We start from the raw sequence: 14,620 nt of genomic DNA, 5'->3' as shown, positions 1-14,620 counted from the left end.
CCTCTATATATATATATATATATATATATATATATATATATATATAAACAACTATAAAATATCATTTCACACAAAATTTAAGATAAGAACCAATTTTGTTATACAACATTGGTATATTGTAAGAACTTTTTTCATTGATAGTTCTTAGAGCATCTTCAATGGGAGGTTCTTAGAGGAGTTCTTATACAAATTCATATATTTTGAGTTCTTGTACAAGAACTCTAATTCTTACCTTGAACATGGTGTGAAGTTAGTTTTTGTTATATGTTTATTGGCTTTATAATTATTTATTGATATTCAAAAAATATATGAGACCCACAAATTAAATAGATTCTTACGTGTGGACTTTTATTTGAGTTTTTAATTTGATAAGCTGTGTGGACTTTTATTTGAGTTTTTAATTTGATAAGCTGTAAGTGATGCAACAATAAAAAGTACAAAAAATATGTTCTTATAAGAACCTTCGTTGAAGATGCGCTATAAATCAATTACATTTTTTACTTACAAAAACCTTCCATCACAGATGCTCTTAGATATCACATGAACATTTTCCAGTAAGGTGGTAGTGAATAGTATTATAAATTTGTGGTGTATAAAATTTTAATGTCGAATCATATCTTATGATGACATGTGACAAGTTCATATAGGTAGCGTTTGGTACGCAGACTGGATAGGACAGGAAGGGACGGGACAGGACGGGACATGACTGGACATGATGGGACGGGACGGGACTAATTGGGTTTTGAATCTCAAATTGGTCTAAGGGTAACATGGTCATTTTATATTTAGTCCCATGTTATTCCACCTTTTTTGATGGAACAAAAAATATCAAGTTTTGTCCCATAAAATTTAAAAATAGTCTCATATTGTCCTATGTATTTTTTGTCCATGACATGCCAAACATGGGACTATTTTTTTTGTCCCGTCCCGTCCCACGTAGTCTGCTACCAAACGCACCCATAGGGTCAAGTTCAAGGGAAATTCTTAAAAAAAAAACTGAAGAACACCTTAGTAACCATTTTTTATGTATAAAGTATTGTTTATTAATGCATGTTACTTAAAATTCAAGATTACAAGTAGATTGAACGTAAGTAGAATAATCATTATCTTTATAAAATGTTATATTATTAAACCAAAAATAAATTATTTCATTATTAAACTTAAATTAAATTATGATAAAAAAATTAAAGAAATTACATAAAAATGAGAACTTTTAAATAGTTGATTTGATATTAAGATTCATATATTTTTTTTTTCAAATTTTTATGATATCTTTAAATTTATATTTTATTTAAAAATAAAATCATTATTGTTTTCTTAAAAACACATAAAATTGTATCATAACATCGACGGAGACAAATAATAAAATAGAACATTAAAATCGAGATATGTTTTGCTGCATTGCGCGAATACTCTTCTAGTATACATATATGTATATTAAAGATAACAATTATTAGAATATTCTTCGGTTTTTCAATTTTTTAAACAAAAACTTCTAAATATTGGCATGAAGTAATATTTTAATTTGAACAACAGTTGTCGTGCATGAGAAACGGTTAGAGTTGGGTGGAACTCGGGTCGGGTAAGGACAGAAAAATGGATAACGTTGTGATTTTTTTTTGAAAAAGCGAAGGAGCACCAGAAATAATACGCCAATTATCTTCAACCACCAAAATCTCACCCAAAGCCGACGCACCCAATCCGCACCAAAACATATTGTGAGCGCGGGAGCCTTGAGATTCACACTCTGTGTTATCTCTTTTAGAGAGAGAAAGCTAGAGAGAGAGAGAGAGTAACAATGGCCATGGCGTTGGCTCTTCGTAGGCTTTCGTCTTCAGCAGACAAGCCGTTGCAGCGTCTTCTCAATGGCGGTCATCTGTATTCCATGGTTTGTTTCTATTCATTTCGGGTTTGGTGGAATTTTTGTTTGTGTAAGTTTGTTTTGATTTGAGATTCGTGGTATGATTTTGGTGTTATAGTCGTCTTTGCCTAGTGAAGCTGTATACGAAAAGGAAAACCCTGGCGTCACTGTGAGTTTCCTTTGTTCGTTTTGGTTGTTTTTGTGTTCGACGTTGATTAGTGAGGTTTTCATGGTGGCGAGTGTTTGTGAAATTGCAGTGGCCAAAGCAGTTGAATGCTCCACTCGAGGTCGTGGATCCCGAGATTGCGGACATTATTGAGCTTGAAAAAGCTCGCCAGTGGAAGGTCGTCTCTCTCTTCCTACTGTTATGCTTTACGCTATTACTTTGGAGGCAATTGAGAAGACAGACTAATTTGGTTTTAAATAAATTTATCTTCCCAAAATTTAACCAGTTTTTTGTAAATTTTCTATTCGCTAAGGATTTTGAGTTGAGAAGTAGAGGGACGGATTGTGGTTTTATAAACCTAGTATCATGATGGTGTTTGATGTGTAATTTCTGGCTGAGAAGTATAGCCTACGGCAGGGATGGACATGGACCCTGAATTTTTTTCAAATAGTGACACAATTTGGCTGCAAAAAACAAATATATGGAAAATTTTCAAACGATGACACCATTATACTATAAAAAATAAATATAAGGGAATTTTTTCAACCGTGATACTATTTGACTAAGAAAATGACACTAACATAATTTGAACTCGGATATAGGGTGGAATAAGCGGTCTTGCAAACCAACTATACCAAATAAAATTTGTTCTTTTTGTAGTTTCAAATACATACAGTGACACACAACAAATTAATATGATTGCACTTTTCATGAACCTAAATTTTTTTACCCTTTAACAAGGAAATAATACGGTGGCACATGCCATTGTTGGCACCACTGTAGGTCGTCCATGGCCTAGAGACAAAAAATATGATTTCATGCTTTCATATACTCCGGTATCATGGGAATTTGATATATGAATAGATTTAATAAGTAATTACAAAAAAGGAAAAATGTAAACAAAAAGTTCTATGCAGTGGTTAACGCAATCTGAGAAAACAAAATAAGTAGCAGAAAATCACTATCATGTATTATGTGACAGTTTCTAACCTTGTATGAAGATTGACATTTGAAGGTAAATTATTCCTTCCCGCTTATAATCACAGACTACTAGATTGATTCCTGTGTAGATATGCATATTTCAGTCTCTTGTATTTACACTGAGTTCAAAGTTCCATTCTCTGACCGGGTTCTCTATATTGCTTATAAAGGGTCTTGAACTCATCCCCTCAGAGAACTTCACCTCCCTTTCGGTGATGCAAGCAGTTGGATCTGTAATGACTAACAAATACAGTGAAGGCTATCCAGGTGCTAGATACTATGGTGGAAATGAGTAAGCAAACAACTCAGCTTTCAATCATGTAGCTTGTCATGAATTAAGTCAATATTCAATCTACTGCTAAAATTAGAATTTAGATGATTCAGTTTGATTCAAGTTTAGACATCTTCTATAGCTTTTTTTTAATCGTGAGATGTTAAAACTTTCTGCTTCTAGGTACATTGACATGGCAGAAACCTTGTGTCAGAAGCGTGCCTTGGAAGCCTTTCGGTTGGATCCTGCAAAATGGGGAGGTAGTTAAACTTATGTTCCATGTTAAGAATAGATATTGCTAACACCAATTTATATATTTACTGCACTGAAATTGGAGAGAGCTTGTGAAGGACTTGGAGAGCTAATCGGGAAAAAAACTTGTGATACTTGTGTTAAGTGAATCTATACTTCGTGTTGTGTGCAACTATTGGTTGGTAAACAGCAACAACAATAACAACAACAACAACAAAAATATGAGAATCATGCATATTAGCCATAGAAGCACTTTGACATGTCTAATATTGGATTCAGTTCATGATTCACAATGACCATTACTATACCTGCACTAGTTTCAAATATATACAAAGAATGTCTTTCTTCATCCAGTAAGAATACGATAATACCAGCACAAAATATCTAACACTCATTTGTGACGCAGTGAACGTGCAGCCTCTTTCGGGGTCACCAAGTAATTTCCAAGTCTACACTGCATTATTAAAGGCTCATGACAGGATCATGGCACTTGATCTTCCTCATGGTGGGCATCTGTCACATGGTTATCAGGTGCTAAACAAACCATTCATTCTTATCTAGCATGATGCCATTCTACCAAAAAGTTCAATGATGATAGCAGTGATGGATCTCCTCATTAGGAACTTATGTTGGAACTCTAGAAGGCCAATCTGAACGCATTAAAGTTCAGCATTTCTCAGAACATTTTATTTGGGCCATCATGCTATTCTATTTTTTAAATATCATTAAGCTGCTAACAGAAGATCTGAAGATGTAGAAACGACTATGTATGATTGTATATGCTACCAAGGCATTCAATAAAAGCAACCAAAAGTATAACATCTGTAAGTTATATAAAGAAACTTGGATTGCTGAATTTGATGATGTTGAATCATTGAAGTTAGTGTCCTGTTGACTAACTATGATGAAAAATAACTACTTCATAGTGATCTTATTAACTTGTTTTTCGGTACTGTTCATAGATTTAGTTCTGGGATAGATTAAGCTTATTGGGTGTGATTAGTCTATCAATTTTCATACCTTTAGACATATTTTCTTGCTTATTATGATAATCAGTCTCACTCCAACTAATCTGATTTTATTCTCTTTCTCAGACTGATACAAAGAAGATATCTGCAGTATCTATATTTTTCGAGACTATGCCTTACAGATTAGATGAAAGCACCGGCTTGATTGATTATGACCAGGTACTTCTAACTTTATATGATTTTACTCATATTTACTGTCATGTTAAACTTGTAGGGACCAGTACATCTCTCAACCTTACTATTTATGAGGAAGGAAGTTGGATTTCTGGAAAATGGCCATTTAATGCAAAAATTTGTTTGTTATATATCAAAAGACTATGATAAACTACTGCTGACAATAAAGATTCTAAGACTGGCATGAATGATATGGTGACAGTCCTGAGTTTCCAAATAAAAAGCACATTAAATGTAATGTGTCTTTGATGAGGGGACCCCTTCCAAGGAGTCCATTAGTTACCATCATGGCTAAGTTGAAGCAAATATGTGTAAAAACTTACATTGGAGTTAGCCTTATTACACAACAGCATATGCTATATCTGTTTTCTTGAGAGGATTTGATTGGTAATTCTCGAATTGCAGTTGGAGAAAAGTGCCACACTCTTCAGGCCAAAATTAATAGTTGCTGGTGCAAGTGCTTATGCTCGATTGTACGACTATGCACGCATTCGCAAGGTGGGTACTATTAAATTACAGTGTTAAAGATCTTAATCATGAGCATGGCTAATTCATATATAATTACATTCACCCAAAGATTCACAATTGTCATATATTTAACAGGTTTGTGACAAGCAAAAAGCCATTCTGTTGGCTGATATGGCACACATTAGTGGGTTGGTTGCAGCCGGGGTCATCCCATCCCCATTTGAGTATGCAGATGTTGTGACCACCACAACCCACAAGTCACTCCGTGGACCACGAGGTGCCATGATTTTCTTTAGAAAGGGGCTGAAAGAAGTCACCAAACAAGGCAAAGAGGTATTTTGGGGCCTTGGTGCTACTTTTATCAACTGAAGTTGGGTTTTTATATTGAAGATACACAAACTAACACTTTTTATTTTGAAAGGTGTTCTATGATTATGAAGACAAAATCAACCAGGCCGTCTTTCCTGGACTCCAAGGAGGCCCACACAATCACACCATAACTGGTTTGGCAGTTGCATTGAAACAGGTTTGCTGTTTTCAAGAAGTTACATAATGCTTTGGGAATTTTTAGGCTATGTTTGGCAAACTAGCGGATAAGCTAGTTGTTAACCGATAAACTAGTCAAGTAATCATGTTTGGTAAAAACTAGTTGAACAACTAGATGACAATATAAAATGACCTAAATGGACATGTTGAAAAATTTATTGGAAAAATATAAGGACCATAATTGGAAAAAATAAAGTGGAAAAAAAGCCCTTAATATTGCCTTTGTCTAAATGCAGGCAACAACAGCAGAATACAAGGCATATCAAGAGCAAGTCATGAGCAATTCCTCCAAGTTTGCACAGGTATGATTAGACCATGCCTCATTACTGGCAACTGTATCAACCTCTTGTGGATCTCTTCAAATTCAAGCAACATCATAACACTGAAAATTTTCTATTTTTTCAGACTCTAATGGAGAGCGGATATGAACTTGTTTCTGGTGGAACAGAGAACCACTTAGTTTTGGTCAATTTGAAACCTAAGGTAAACAAGAGAATGTTCCTTTCAGAATTTCATTTGTCTTCACAGAAACAACTACTCTACTCTTTGGGATAGATCATAGTCTGGATACATCCCACTTCCAGATCCTACTTCCGAACAAAACATAATGATTTGGTTTTTTTCAAATCTATAGAACTCATGTTAGTATCACTTCTCAAATATATAGAATCACATTTATTTGTTTTACCAGGGAATTGATGGTTCAAGGGTTGAAAAGGTGCTAGAAGCTGTTCATATTGCAGCCAATAAAAACACTGTTCCTGGTGATGTGTCTGCCATGGTTCCTGGTGGCATCAGAATGGGTTAGTATATTGGTTTCTAAATACAACATTATTCCTTCAGTGTTAACTAAAAAGATCTATCTACTATTGTTTCTTTTAGGAACCCCTGCTCTCACTTCTAGGGGATTTGTTGAAGAGGATTTTGCTAAAGTTGCCTACTTCTTTGACCATGCTGTAAAATTGGCTTTGAAGATCAAGGGTGAAGCCCAAGGTATCCTTGCATACCTGTGTATTCTTCATCATATTACCCACACACATATGCATACAAATACCATCATTTGTCAATGATTAATAAAGTATGACTATAGCGAGGTGGATAAATGACTTCAAAACAGTATTCAATTAGGAGCACGAACTTCTAACTTTTCAAAACAAGGATCCTTTAGTTCAACGACCTTATAATGGGCTTTTGTTTTTAATCCATGACTTTCTGATAAATTTGAAAATGTTACTGCTTAATGGAAGAATGTTACTTTCATACACAAGATTGTCTAGAAATCTATCAAAAGGTTATGAATTTAAGAAGCACTTGATAGGAGGCCATTTAGCTACATTACCCTTTAGTAGATGTTCCGTAAAATCTTAGAAATGCACTTAGAGGGTTAGATTCTTAAATTCAGTTTTTGAGAAGTTCATTCAGCTAAATATCCTTGCATATAAGGAGTGTGGCTAAATCTACTTTGCTGCATTTATACCACATGTGTGCCAATAGTATGTGATACTAGTTTCCTAATATTGATGTTCATTGTAAGGATATGTCAAACCCTTTTGAATCTCTATCTAAAAGAGCTCCTATAGAGTGAGAGAAAAGTGAGGTTCCAACATATAAAGATACGGTGGTCCATGTCTAGCTGATATAGGACTCCAGCAGCCATGTTCTGAATTATAAATCATGTCGTTGTTTTTGTGCAGGGACAAAGTTGAAGGACTTTGTGGCTGCAATGCAGTCGAGTACCTTCCAATCGGAGCTCTCAAAGCTCCGCCATGATGTGGAGGAGTATGCCAAACAATTCCCAACAATTGGGTTCGAGAAAGAAACCATGAAATACAAAAACTAAGGAGTCATACAAGCCAGGTATGGATTTGAAACGACTTTGTTTCACTATATAACTTGAATAAATTCATCTTAATCTCGTGATTGACAAAAGTCGAAGACTCTTACCTTTGATTTATTCAAACAAATATACAAGTGAACTTCTAGTCCATAATCTATTCATTTTTACAATTGCCTTCAACTTTTGAATGTGAATTTGAACTCACCTTGCATCTCCCTTGGTTCGTAGGCAACATCAAACGCAAATTTCATCTCGCTTACAATGTCGCACAAATCTGTTATTTGGATCGGATCTCCTTTTTGTTTCCAAACTTAAACTTTTGTCCTCTAAATGTGTCTTTTGAAATATGTTATCCTCTAAATGAACGATTACATGTGAATTCATTGAAAACACACTCAACCTTCTCAGGCAAAACATTGTGAAGGTACAAAAACAAACCTTCACTGTGTTTTTTTTTTTTGTGTGAACGTTTGGTATATTTTTGTACATTCACAATGTTTTGTTGTGGAAGTTTAATGTTATTTTGTGGTCTTATAAAAACAAGTCGGTCTTACGTGATTTCAAGTCTTTCTTTATCTATTTGTTTATGTTTTGATGATTGTGACCGCAGGGAATAAACACGGGGATTGAGATAATGATTATGGCGTGGAACGTGGACGTGAATTTAAGTGGATATTTCCATTCGGAAGTATGGAGCCATAATTATCAAATAAGAATATGAATGTAAAGCTAGTTGAATCTTGATTTATCTATATATGTAAATCAACGAAGGTTTTCTATTAACCAATAGAACTTTCTATTTGGTTCTATTCAATAACAGTCTCGTCTTTAATAATTATAATATAATAATTAAAAAATCGATCATGAATTATATAAAAATAAATAAAATATATAAAATTATATGATCCATGAGAATCTGATTTATACCATTTTTACATGGATAATGATTATTTGATTAATGGTCATACTTGATCTTGTGAAAGTACGTAATTTGCAACCAGTAGTTTTTCAACAAATTTACTTTTATTTAGTAAGATAGTTTTTATCGATAAAATATGTTCTGTTTCTTGATTAAGTATTTTTTTTTTAGTGACTGTGAGAATGACCAACATCAACTAACTTAAAACGAGTTATCAAAGGGCCTTTGGCTTAGCGGTATCGTAGTCCTTGGCCTTCTAGGAGGTCATGGGTTCAAACCTCACCATAGATGAGGAGGGTGTGTGAGTTTATTTGTTGCATTTGCCGTATATAAATATTATATATACTTCAAAAAAAAAAAAACTTAAAACGATCATAAAAAATAGCTTGGAGTCACGATGTTTATTAGGTCATCATAATCAAGGGCACGAAAAATAGCATTATAAAAATATAGGGGCCAAGAACTAAAATTAAGAATACAAATTTAGGTGTTGTCTACTCAAATGATTATCGGGTAAGTGTTTACCTGTAGGAGTCAACACTATAATTTACTTTGATGCGTAAGATTTTAGTACATTAAAAAGTATCAAATGCAACAATTTACCGGATAAACGATTACCTAGGTAAGAGTCGCCATCTTTACTTATCGGGTAAGACTCTCCATTCTTCTCATTGCTCTTACCCGGTAATATTCTTTGCCCTTGTCATGTTCATCCGATGAGGAAATTTATTCGGTAAGTACTTACTAAGTAAGCATTTGATAAACAACCCCTTAATTAAAAGTACACAAACTGGAAAAAAAAATTCGTTGCTAATTCGTTGAGAAAATAACGCGCTATGCTCCCCAATATCTTCATTGCGTTATGTTGTGTGATCGAATTATTATTGACCATGATATCAACAATGTGTAATTAAGGGGGTGTTTGGGATTTCTTATAAAAGCTGTTTTTTAACTTATTTCAGTCTGACACCGGTGATAAGCTGTTTTCTGGTGTTTGGATAAGAAAAAAAACTGCTTATACCGATGCCAAACCGGTAATAAACTGTTTTTGATAAGTTAATCATTCCTGACTTATGAAAAACTGCTTATTACCAGTTTACAATTTTAACCATGTTTTATTTAAATCCGGTTTGATACCACATAAGTTAATAAGCACTTTTACAAAAAATTGTTTTAAATAAGCAGTCTCAAACACCCCCTAAATTATCAGTAAAAAAATAAATAGAAAGTAATTTTTCATACTTGAAATAATAAAATTCTATATTTAGTATTGTCATTGGCAAATTCATTTTAGTTGTAATATTTTCATGGTCTGGACTCTGGAGTATGACAATAAATATCGAGATTTTTCAAGGTTTTCAAGTCAAATTATTCATTTAAAAAATAATATAATAAACAAAAGTTAAAATTTTATTTTAATTAAAAAAATCATACCCTCTATGAATACTAATCTTATACAAATATGCATTTAATATTTCTCTGATACATTAATATCACATTCAGTTTGGTGTCTAACTCTAAAGGGCCGTTTACTAAATGCTTATTCGGCTAAGTGAATATGAAGTTACATTACCTTACCGGATGAATATGTAAGAACCAATAATTTTACCCGGTAAGAGCGAGACATGGACCAAGAGTCTTACTCGGTAAGAGCGAGACATGGACCAAAAGTCTTACCCGGTAAATGAATGCGACGACTCTTACCAGCGCTTACCGGGTAAATTATTGCATATGATACCGTTTTGGTGAACTAAAATCTTATCCGGTAAGTAAATGATAGTGTTAAATTTTACCGGTAAGTGTTTGGTAAACGGTCCCTAATATTCAAAGATTGCAAAGACACAAGTTTGAATTATGGAGGAACATTCTCTTGTAAATGCGACACTTTCGTTGTTTGGAAATTTTTTGACTGATTTATGCATAGGAGACACTCAAATGTACGCGTATATATCCTATATTATAAAACATACCGGTTTTGTCGCTTAAATTTTTTTTACATTTAAGGAATACAAGTGTTGAAAGTAATATGTACCAATCAATAATGCATACAGAATCTTTCAATTTTATTATAATATCTCTATTTTACCCTTTTTGTTAAACAAATAAGATTGAAAATTTGAAATATTTTTGGAAACCCATATCACACGTTTCATATGATTGAATCAAGTTCTAGAAACCCATAGTTGTATCTCAATTTAAAAGAAAATCTATATTTTTTTAAATGTAATTAATATTTTTAAAACAAATTATACAAAAAATAGTATTTTATACACTTTAATTTGATACTTATATATATATATATATAGGGTTTATTTCAAATACAACCTATTACATTTGTACAACCAATGCAACCCAATAAATTGAGATATTTATGGAAATGATGAAAGTTCATTTATTATGATTTAAATATTTATGGAAGATGAATATGATTTATTAATTATGATCAATACTTTATATTATGAAACAATCAAAACTCATATGAAATCACATATTAATCAAATGAAATGGACGATTGAGATTGAGTTGTATTGATTGCACAAATGTCAATGATTGTATAATAACCAACCCCTCCCTCTCTCTCTCTCTCTCTCTCTCTCTATATATATATATATATATAGAGAGAGAGAGAGAGTGAGAGAGAGAAGATCTTTTATTAATCAATAATATGGTTATAACTTTGTCAACTTATTGAACTAATAATATTAATTCCTTAGTAAGGGTTACTTCAAATGTTTGATTTAATGATGAAGGACAAATAGGTAATTTTTATGTATAAATTATTTTTATGATATTTAATGAGATGTTACAAATTTTCATGTGTAAGTTATTTTTATGGTATTTAACGATGTTCATAGGTGTTTATAACATAATATATTCATAAGAATATACTCATATGTGTTCATAAGAATGTGTTTATAACATAAGGTATTTATAAGAATATGTTCATATGTGTTCATAAAATTGTGGGTATAACCATAAGACGTTCATAAGATTAGGTGTTCAATAAAATTTAATGAACATAATCACATTGTCCATAAATGAACTCATGTTTATATAAAGGGAGATGCTCGTGTGTATATTAATGTCCATAATAATAAATTTGTTTTTATTAATGACAATAGATTAATTTTCATATTAATATTAATGTCATTAATGGGGGGTTACAAACTTTATAAATATTTTTCCAATAATACAATTGTTCATGTATGTTCATCTTAGATGATAATGTATTATATTACTAGTTATTATAAAATTGTCATCCATTGATTCACAAGATGAATGGTTGTGATGGGTTTACAGACCGTACAAACCTCATCCAACCAGTCATAAGTTTTCATTCTATTTTTTTTTTTTCTAATATAAGAGGTTGATTAATCATTTTTATTGTGAAGGGTGTTAATCATGGATATTATTATCTTTATTATATTAATTTTAGAGAAATACATAAAACAATTTCATTAAAATTTCATAAGTATTATATGAAACAATTTTATAACCATATATGAAACAAATTCATCAAAAAAAGTATTATATGAAACAATTTCATAAGATCAAACAATAAAATCGACGGATGATGGTGATTTGCACGGTTTATACAATTATGAGTGATATGACGGACCAAAAAACATAACTACTTGGAAAAGTTTGAGGGGCTTTATTAGATTTTGCAAAAGTTCAAGGGGTTTTCTTAAAAAATATTTTACCCCTTTTGACGAGCACTGACCTGTGTAATGACCATCATGTTTGGCTTCCAATCGGTCGCTTAAATCACACAACACGCAAGAACAAATCATCATCATCATCACCGATTCCCCTGAAGTGGCATCGAGAAATCAAAATCACCGACGTTAGAATGGCTCGAGCTGGAGGAATAACGAATGCAGTAAACGTAGGGATAGCAGTACAAGCTGATTGGGAGAATCGAGAGTTCATTTCTCATATCTCCCTCAACGTTCGTCAACTCTTTGACTTCCTCGTTCAATTCGGTAAATCCACACTTGAGTTTTCGGTTTTTCCTTGACTTAAATGGAGTTTGTAGTGTACTGATTGTGATTTATATGACGAATTTGTCAATTTGCATCGAAGATTTTGCTGCAGAAGTTCGTCCTTTTTCCTTTTTCAGATTTGTGTTGTTGATGTTGACATTTTACTTGGATTCGATGGAGATAAACATGGAACGGCCATAAAATTTTGGTGCTTTTTGTGTAAATTGTGTGGTTTGAAGTTAAGAAGTTTGATTTTTTTAGTTGAGCTTTTTTGGGGGCGACGCGGGTGGATGCTCCAGTTGTTCTGTTATAGAATGTGGCCAATATGGAATGCCCATATTCTCTCATTCCACATTGGTATCAACCTTTATGCATTAGGTTTGTTCCCAAAAAAGGAGGCCACACAATGTACACAACTTTGCCTTTGATGATTATGTGCAGCCCTAGTCAAAGCAAATTCTAGGAAGTGAACTAAATTGTGAGTCAAATGCTTCAAATAGTATAAGAATTAAACGGTATCATTATTTGATATTTTTGGAGCACCAAATTTTTATGCATTTTCTGGTTGTGTTGACAAGTGGCGTGGACTGCTTATACGTGGTGTGTGAAGTAGGATATGCTAGAACTTTGGATTTAATTGCTCTTGTGCATTTACGAAATATGTTTTCTGTTTCAGAGGCTACAACAAAGAGCAAATTGGCATCTCTGAATGAGAAACTTGATACGCTAGAGCGTCGTCTAGAAATGCTTGAAGTACAAGTGGGTACTGCTACAGCCAATCCAAATTTATTCAAGACCTGATTTTACTAGACTGGCATTGTAAGAAAAAGAGTGAAGGCCACCTGTCTTCCAGATTGTGAGCTGATTAGCTTCTTCAAAATCCAGTGTGATACGTATGAAGATCGTTTGCTTACTTTTCGTATATTTATTTATGTAGCTGATCTGTGCATGTTGTAACTGGAAGAGTTCCCTTCTCTTTGTTTTCATATCACTATTTTGGCTTAATGAAGATTTGAATGCAGTTTGTGGTGTCTTTCTTATGTGTATCACTGACCAAATGAACACCAATAAATCAACAAGTATAATTCTAAGTCTACCTTATTATGTTGTTGGATTGTTTATCCAAATATTTCACATTTTGCTTCATTAAGTTCCATCTTCTCCATCCATGTCTGATATAGATAAATAAAATCTTATTGCTTTATTGAGGATTCAAGAATAACTGACTTTCCATGATATTTTTCTATGACAGTTGCTAGGACATCAATAAAATTAATACTATGACATAATCATCATCTTAGTTGAGCAACTTCTGGATCATGTACAAGTTGCGTCTTAAGAGATCCATCAAATATGTATACATGAAAGTTGCATCTATGGAATCCTGATGGTGCTTGTGGATGCTCTCTTCCATACACAAGTTTCCTCTAGGGTTACTGAGTGATACCTACGTGTTGAGAGTGAGGATAAAGCTTCGAAGAGCACTAGTATTGCATTAGTTTTCTGCAATATTAGACCATTAGTTTATGAGTGTTTCAATAGTTGTCATGTCGAAAGCATGATCTTTGGGATAGACCGAGGTATAAGAGTTATTAGGGATTGAAATGGGGTCGTGAGTATAAGCAATGGTGAATGCTTCTGCTGTAAATCTGAAAACTATACATGTGCTTATCTGAACATTGGCATCAGAGACGTATACATTGTTTACAGAACTTCCAAAGCACCAACTGCTGTACTCAGATTCGACTACGAAAAACCATATATGTTGTTTGAACTTGGAATTTGACAAAAGAAAATGGAAAATTCAGTTTATATGATATGACAATGTCCTTTCCTTGTAACTGTATGCTATGGAAGAAATTCATCATGATGGTAGTAGAGTTGTATCTAGACAGCTGATAACATTTAGCTATTCGTTAAACACTTGTAGAGCTGGAAGAATGGCGTAAATTTGCATGTCAAGGAGCTGCCACGGAATGGTTCAATCAGGGTCTAGGTCATGCATATTTTGAGATTATCTACTGAAGATTTTTTCAATTATAAGTATTAATCATTCACTTTTATATGATGTTTTTAAAAGCTGTTAATGACTTGTATCCTTATTTAATCCTTAAACCATTCATTTGTAGTG

General features: G+C 33.1%; 2 protein-coding genes across 2 annotated transcripts; both read left to right on the top strand.

The window, feature by feature from the left end:
- The first annotated feature begins 1,748 nt into the window (after nucleotides 1-1,748).
- On the top strand, nucleotides 1,749-8,417 carry LOC112515241 (serine hydroxymethyltransferase 1, mitochondrial). The gene is made up of 16 exons (XM_025121925.1): nucleotides 1,749-1,888; nucleotides 1,980-2,030; nucleotides 2,119-2,205; nucleotides 3,179-3,300; nucleotides 3,463-3,539; nucleotides 3,938-4,062; nucleotides 4,626-4,718; nucleotides 5,139-5,231; nucleotides 5,337-5,534; nucleotides 5,623-5,727; nucleotides 5,984-6,049; nucleotides 6,153-6,230; nucleotides 6,439-6,550; nucleotides 6,630-6,740; nucleotides 7,442-7,604; nucleotides 8,195-8,417. Exons 1-15 carry the CDS (start codon nucleotides 1,799-1,801, stop codon nucleotides 7,585-7,587), a joined length of 1,554 nt encoding a protein of 517 aa, XP_024977693.1. The 5' UTR covers nucleotides 1,749-1,798; the 3' UTR covers nucleotides 7,588-7,604; nucleotides 8,195-8,417.
- Nucleotides 8,418-12,244: 3,827 nt separating this feature from the next.
- Nucleotides 12,245-13,523, top strand: LOC112515556 (protein BRICK 1). The gene is made up of 2 exons (XM_025122445.1): nucleotides 12,245-12,489; nucleotides 13,166-13,523. Exons 1-2 carry the CDS (start codon nucleotides 12,357-12,359, stop codon nucleotides 13,288-13,290), a joined length of 258 nt encoding a protein of 85 aa, XP_024978213.1. The 5' UTR covers nucleotides 12,245-12,356; the 3' UTR covers nucleotides 13,291-13,523.
- Nucleotides 13,524-14,620: the final 1,097 nt, after the last annotated feature.

The sequence above is a fragment of the Cynara cardunculus genome, assembly GCF_001531365.2.
Source record: "Cynara cardunculus var. scolymus isolate 2C chromosome LG 7, CcrdV1, whole genome shotgun sequence".
Lineage (NCBI taxonomy): Eukaryota > Viridiplantae > Streptophyta > Magnoliopsida > Asterales > Asteraceae > Cynara > Cynara cardunculus.
The sequence above is the reverse complement of the archived record's forward strand: the minus strand, read 5'-3'. Positions and strand labels throughout refer to the sequence as shown.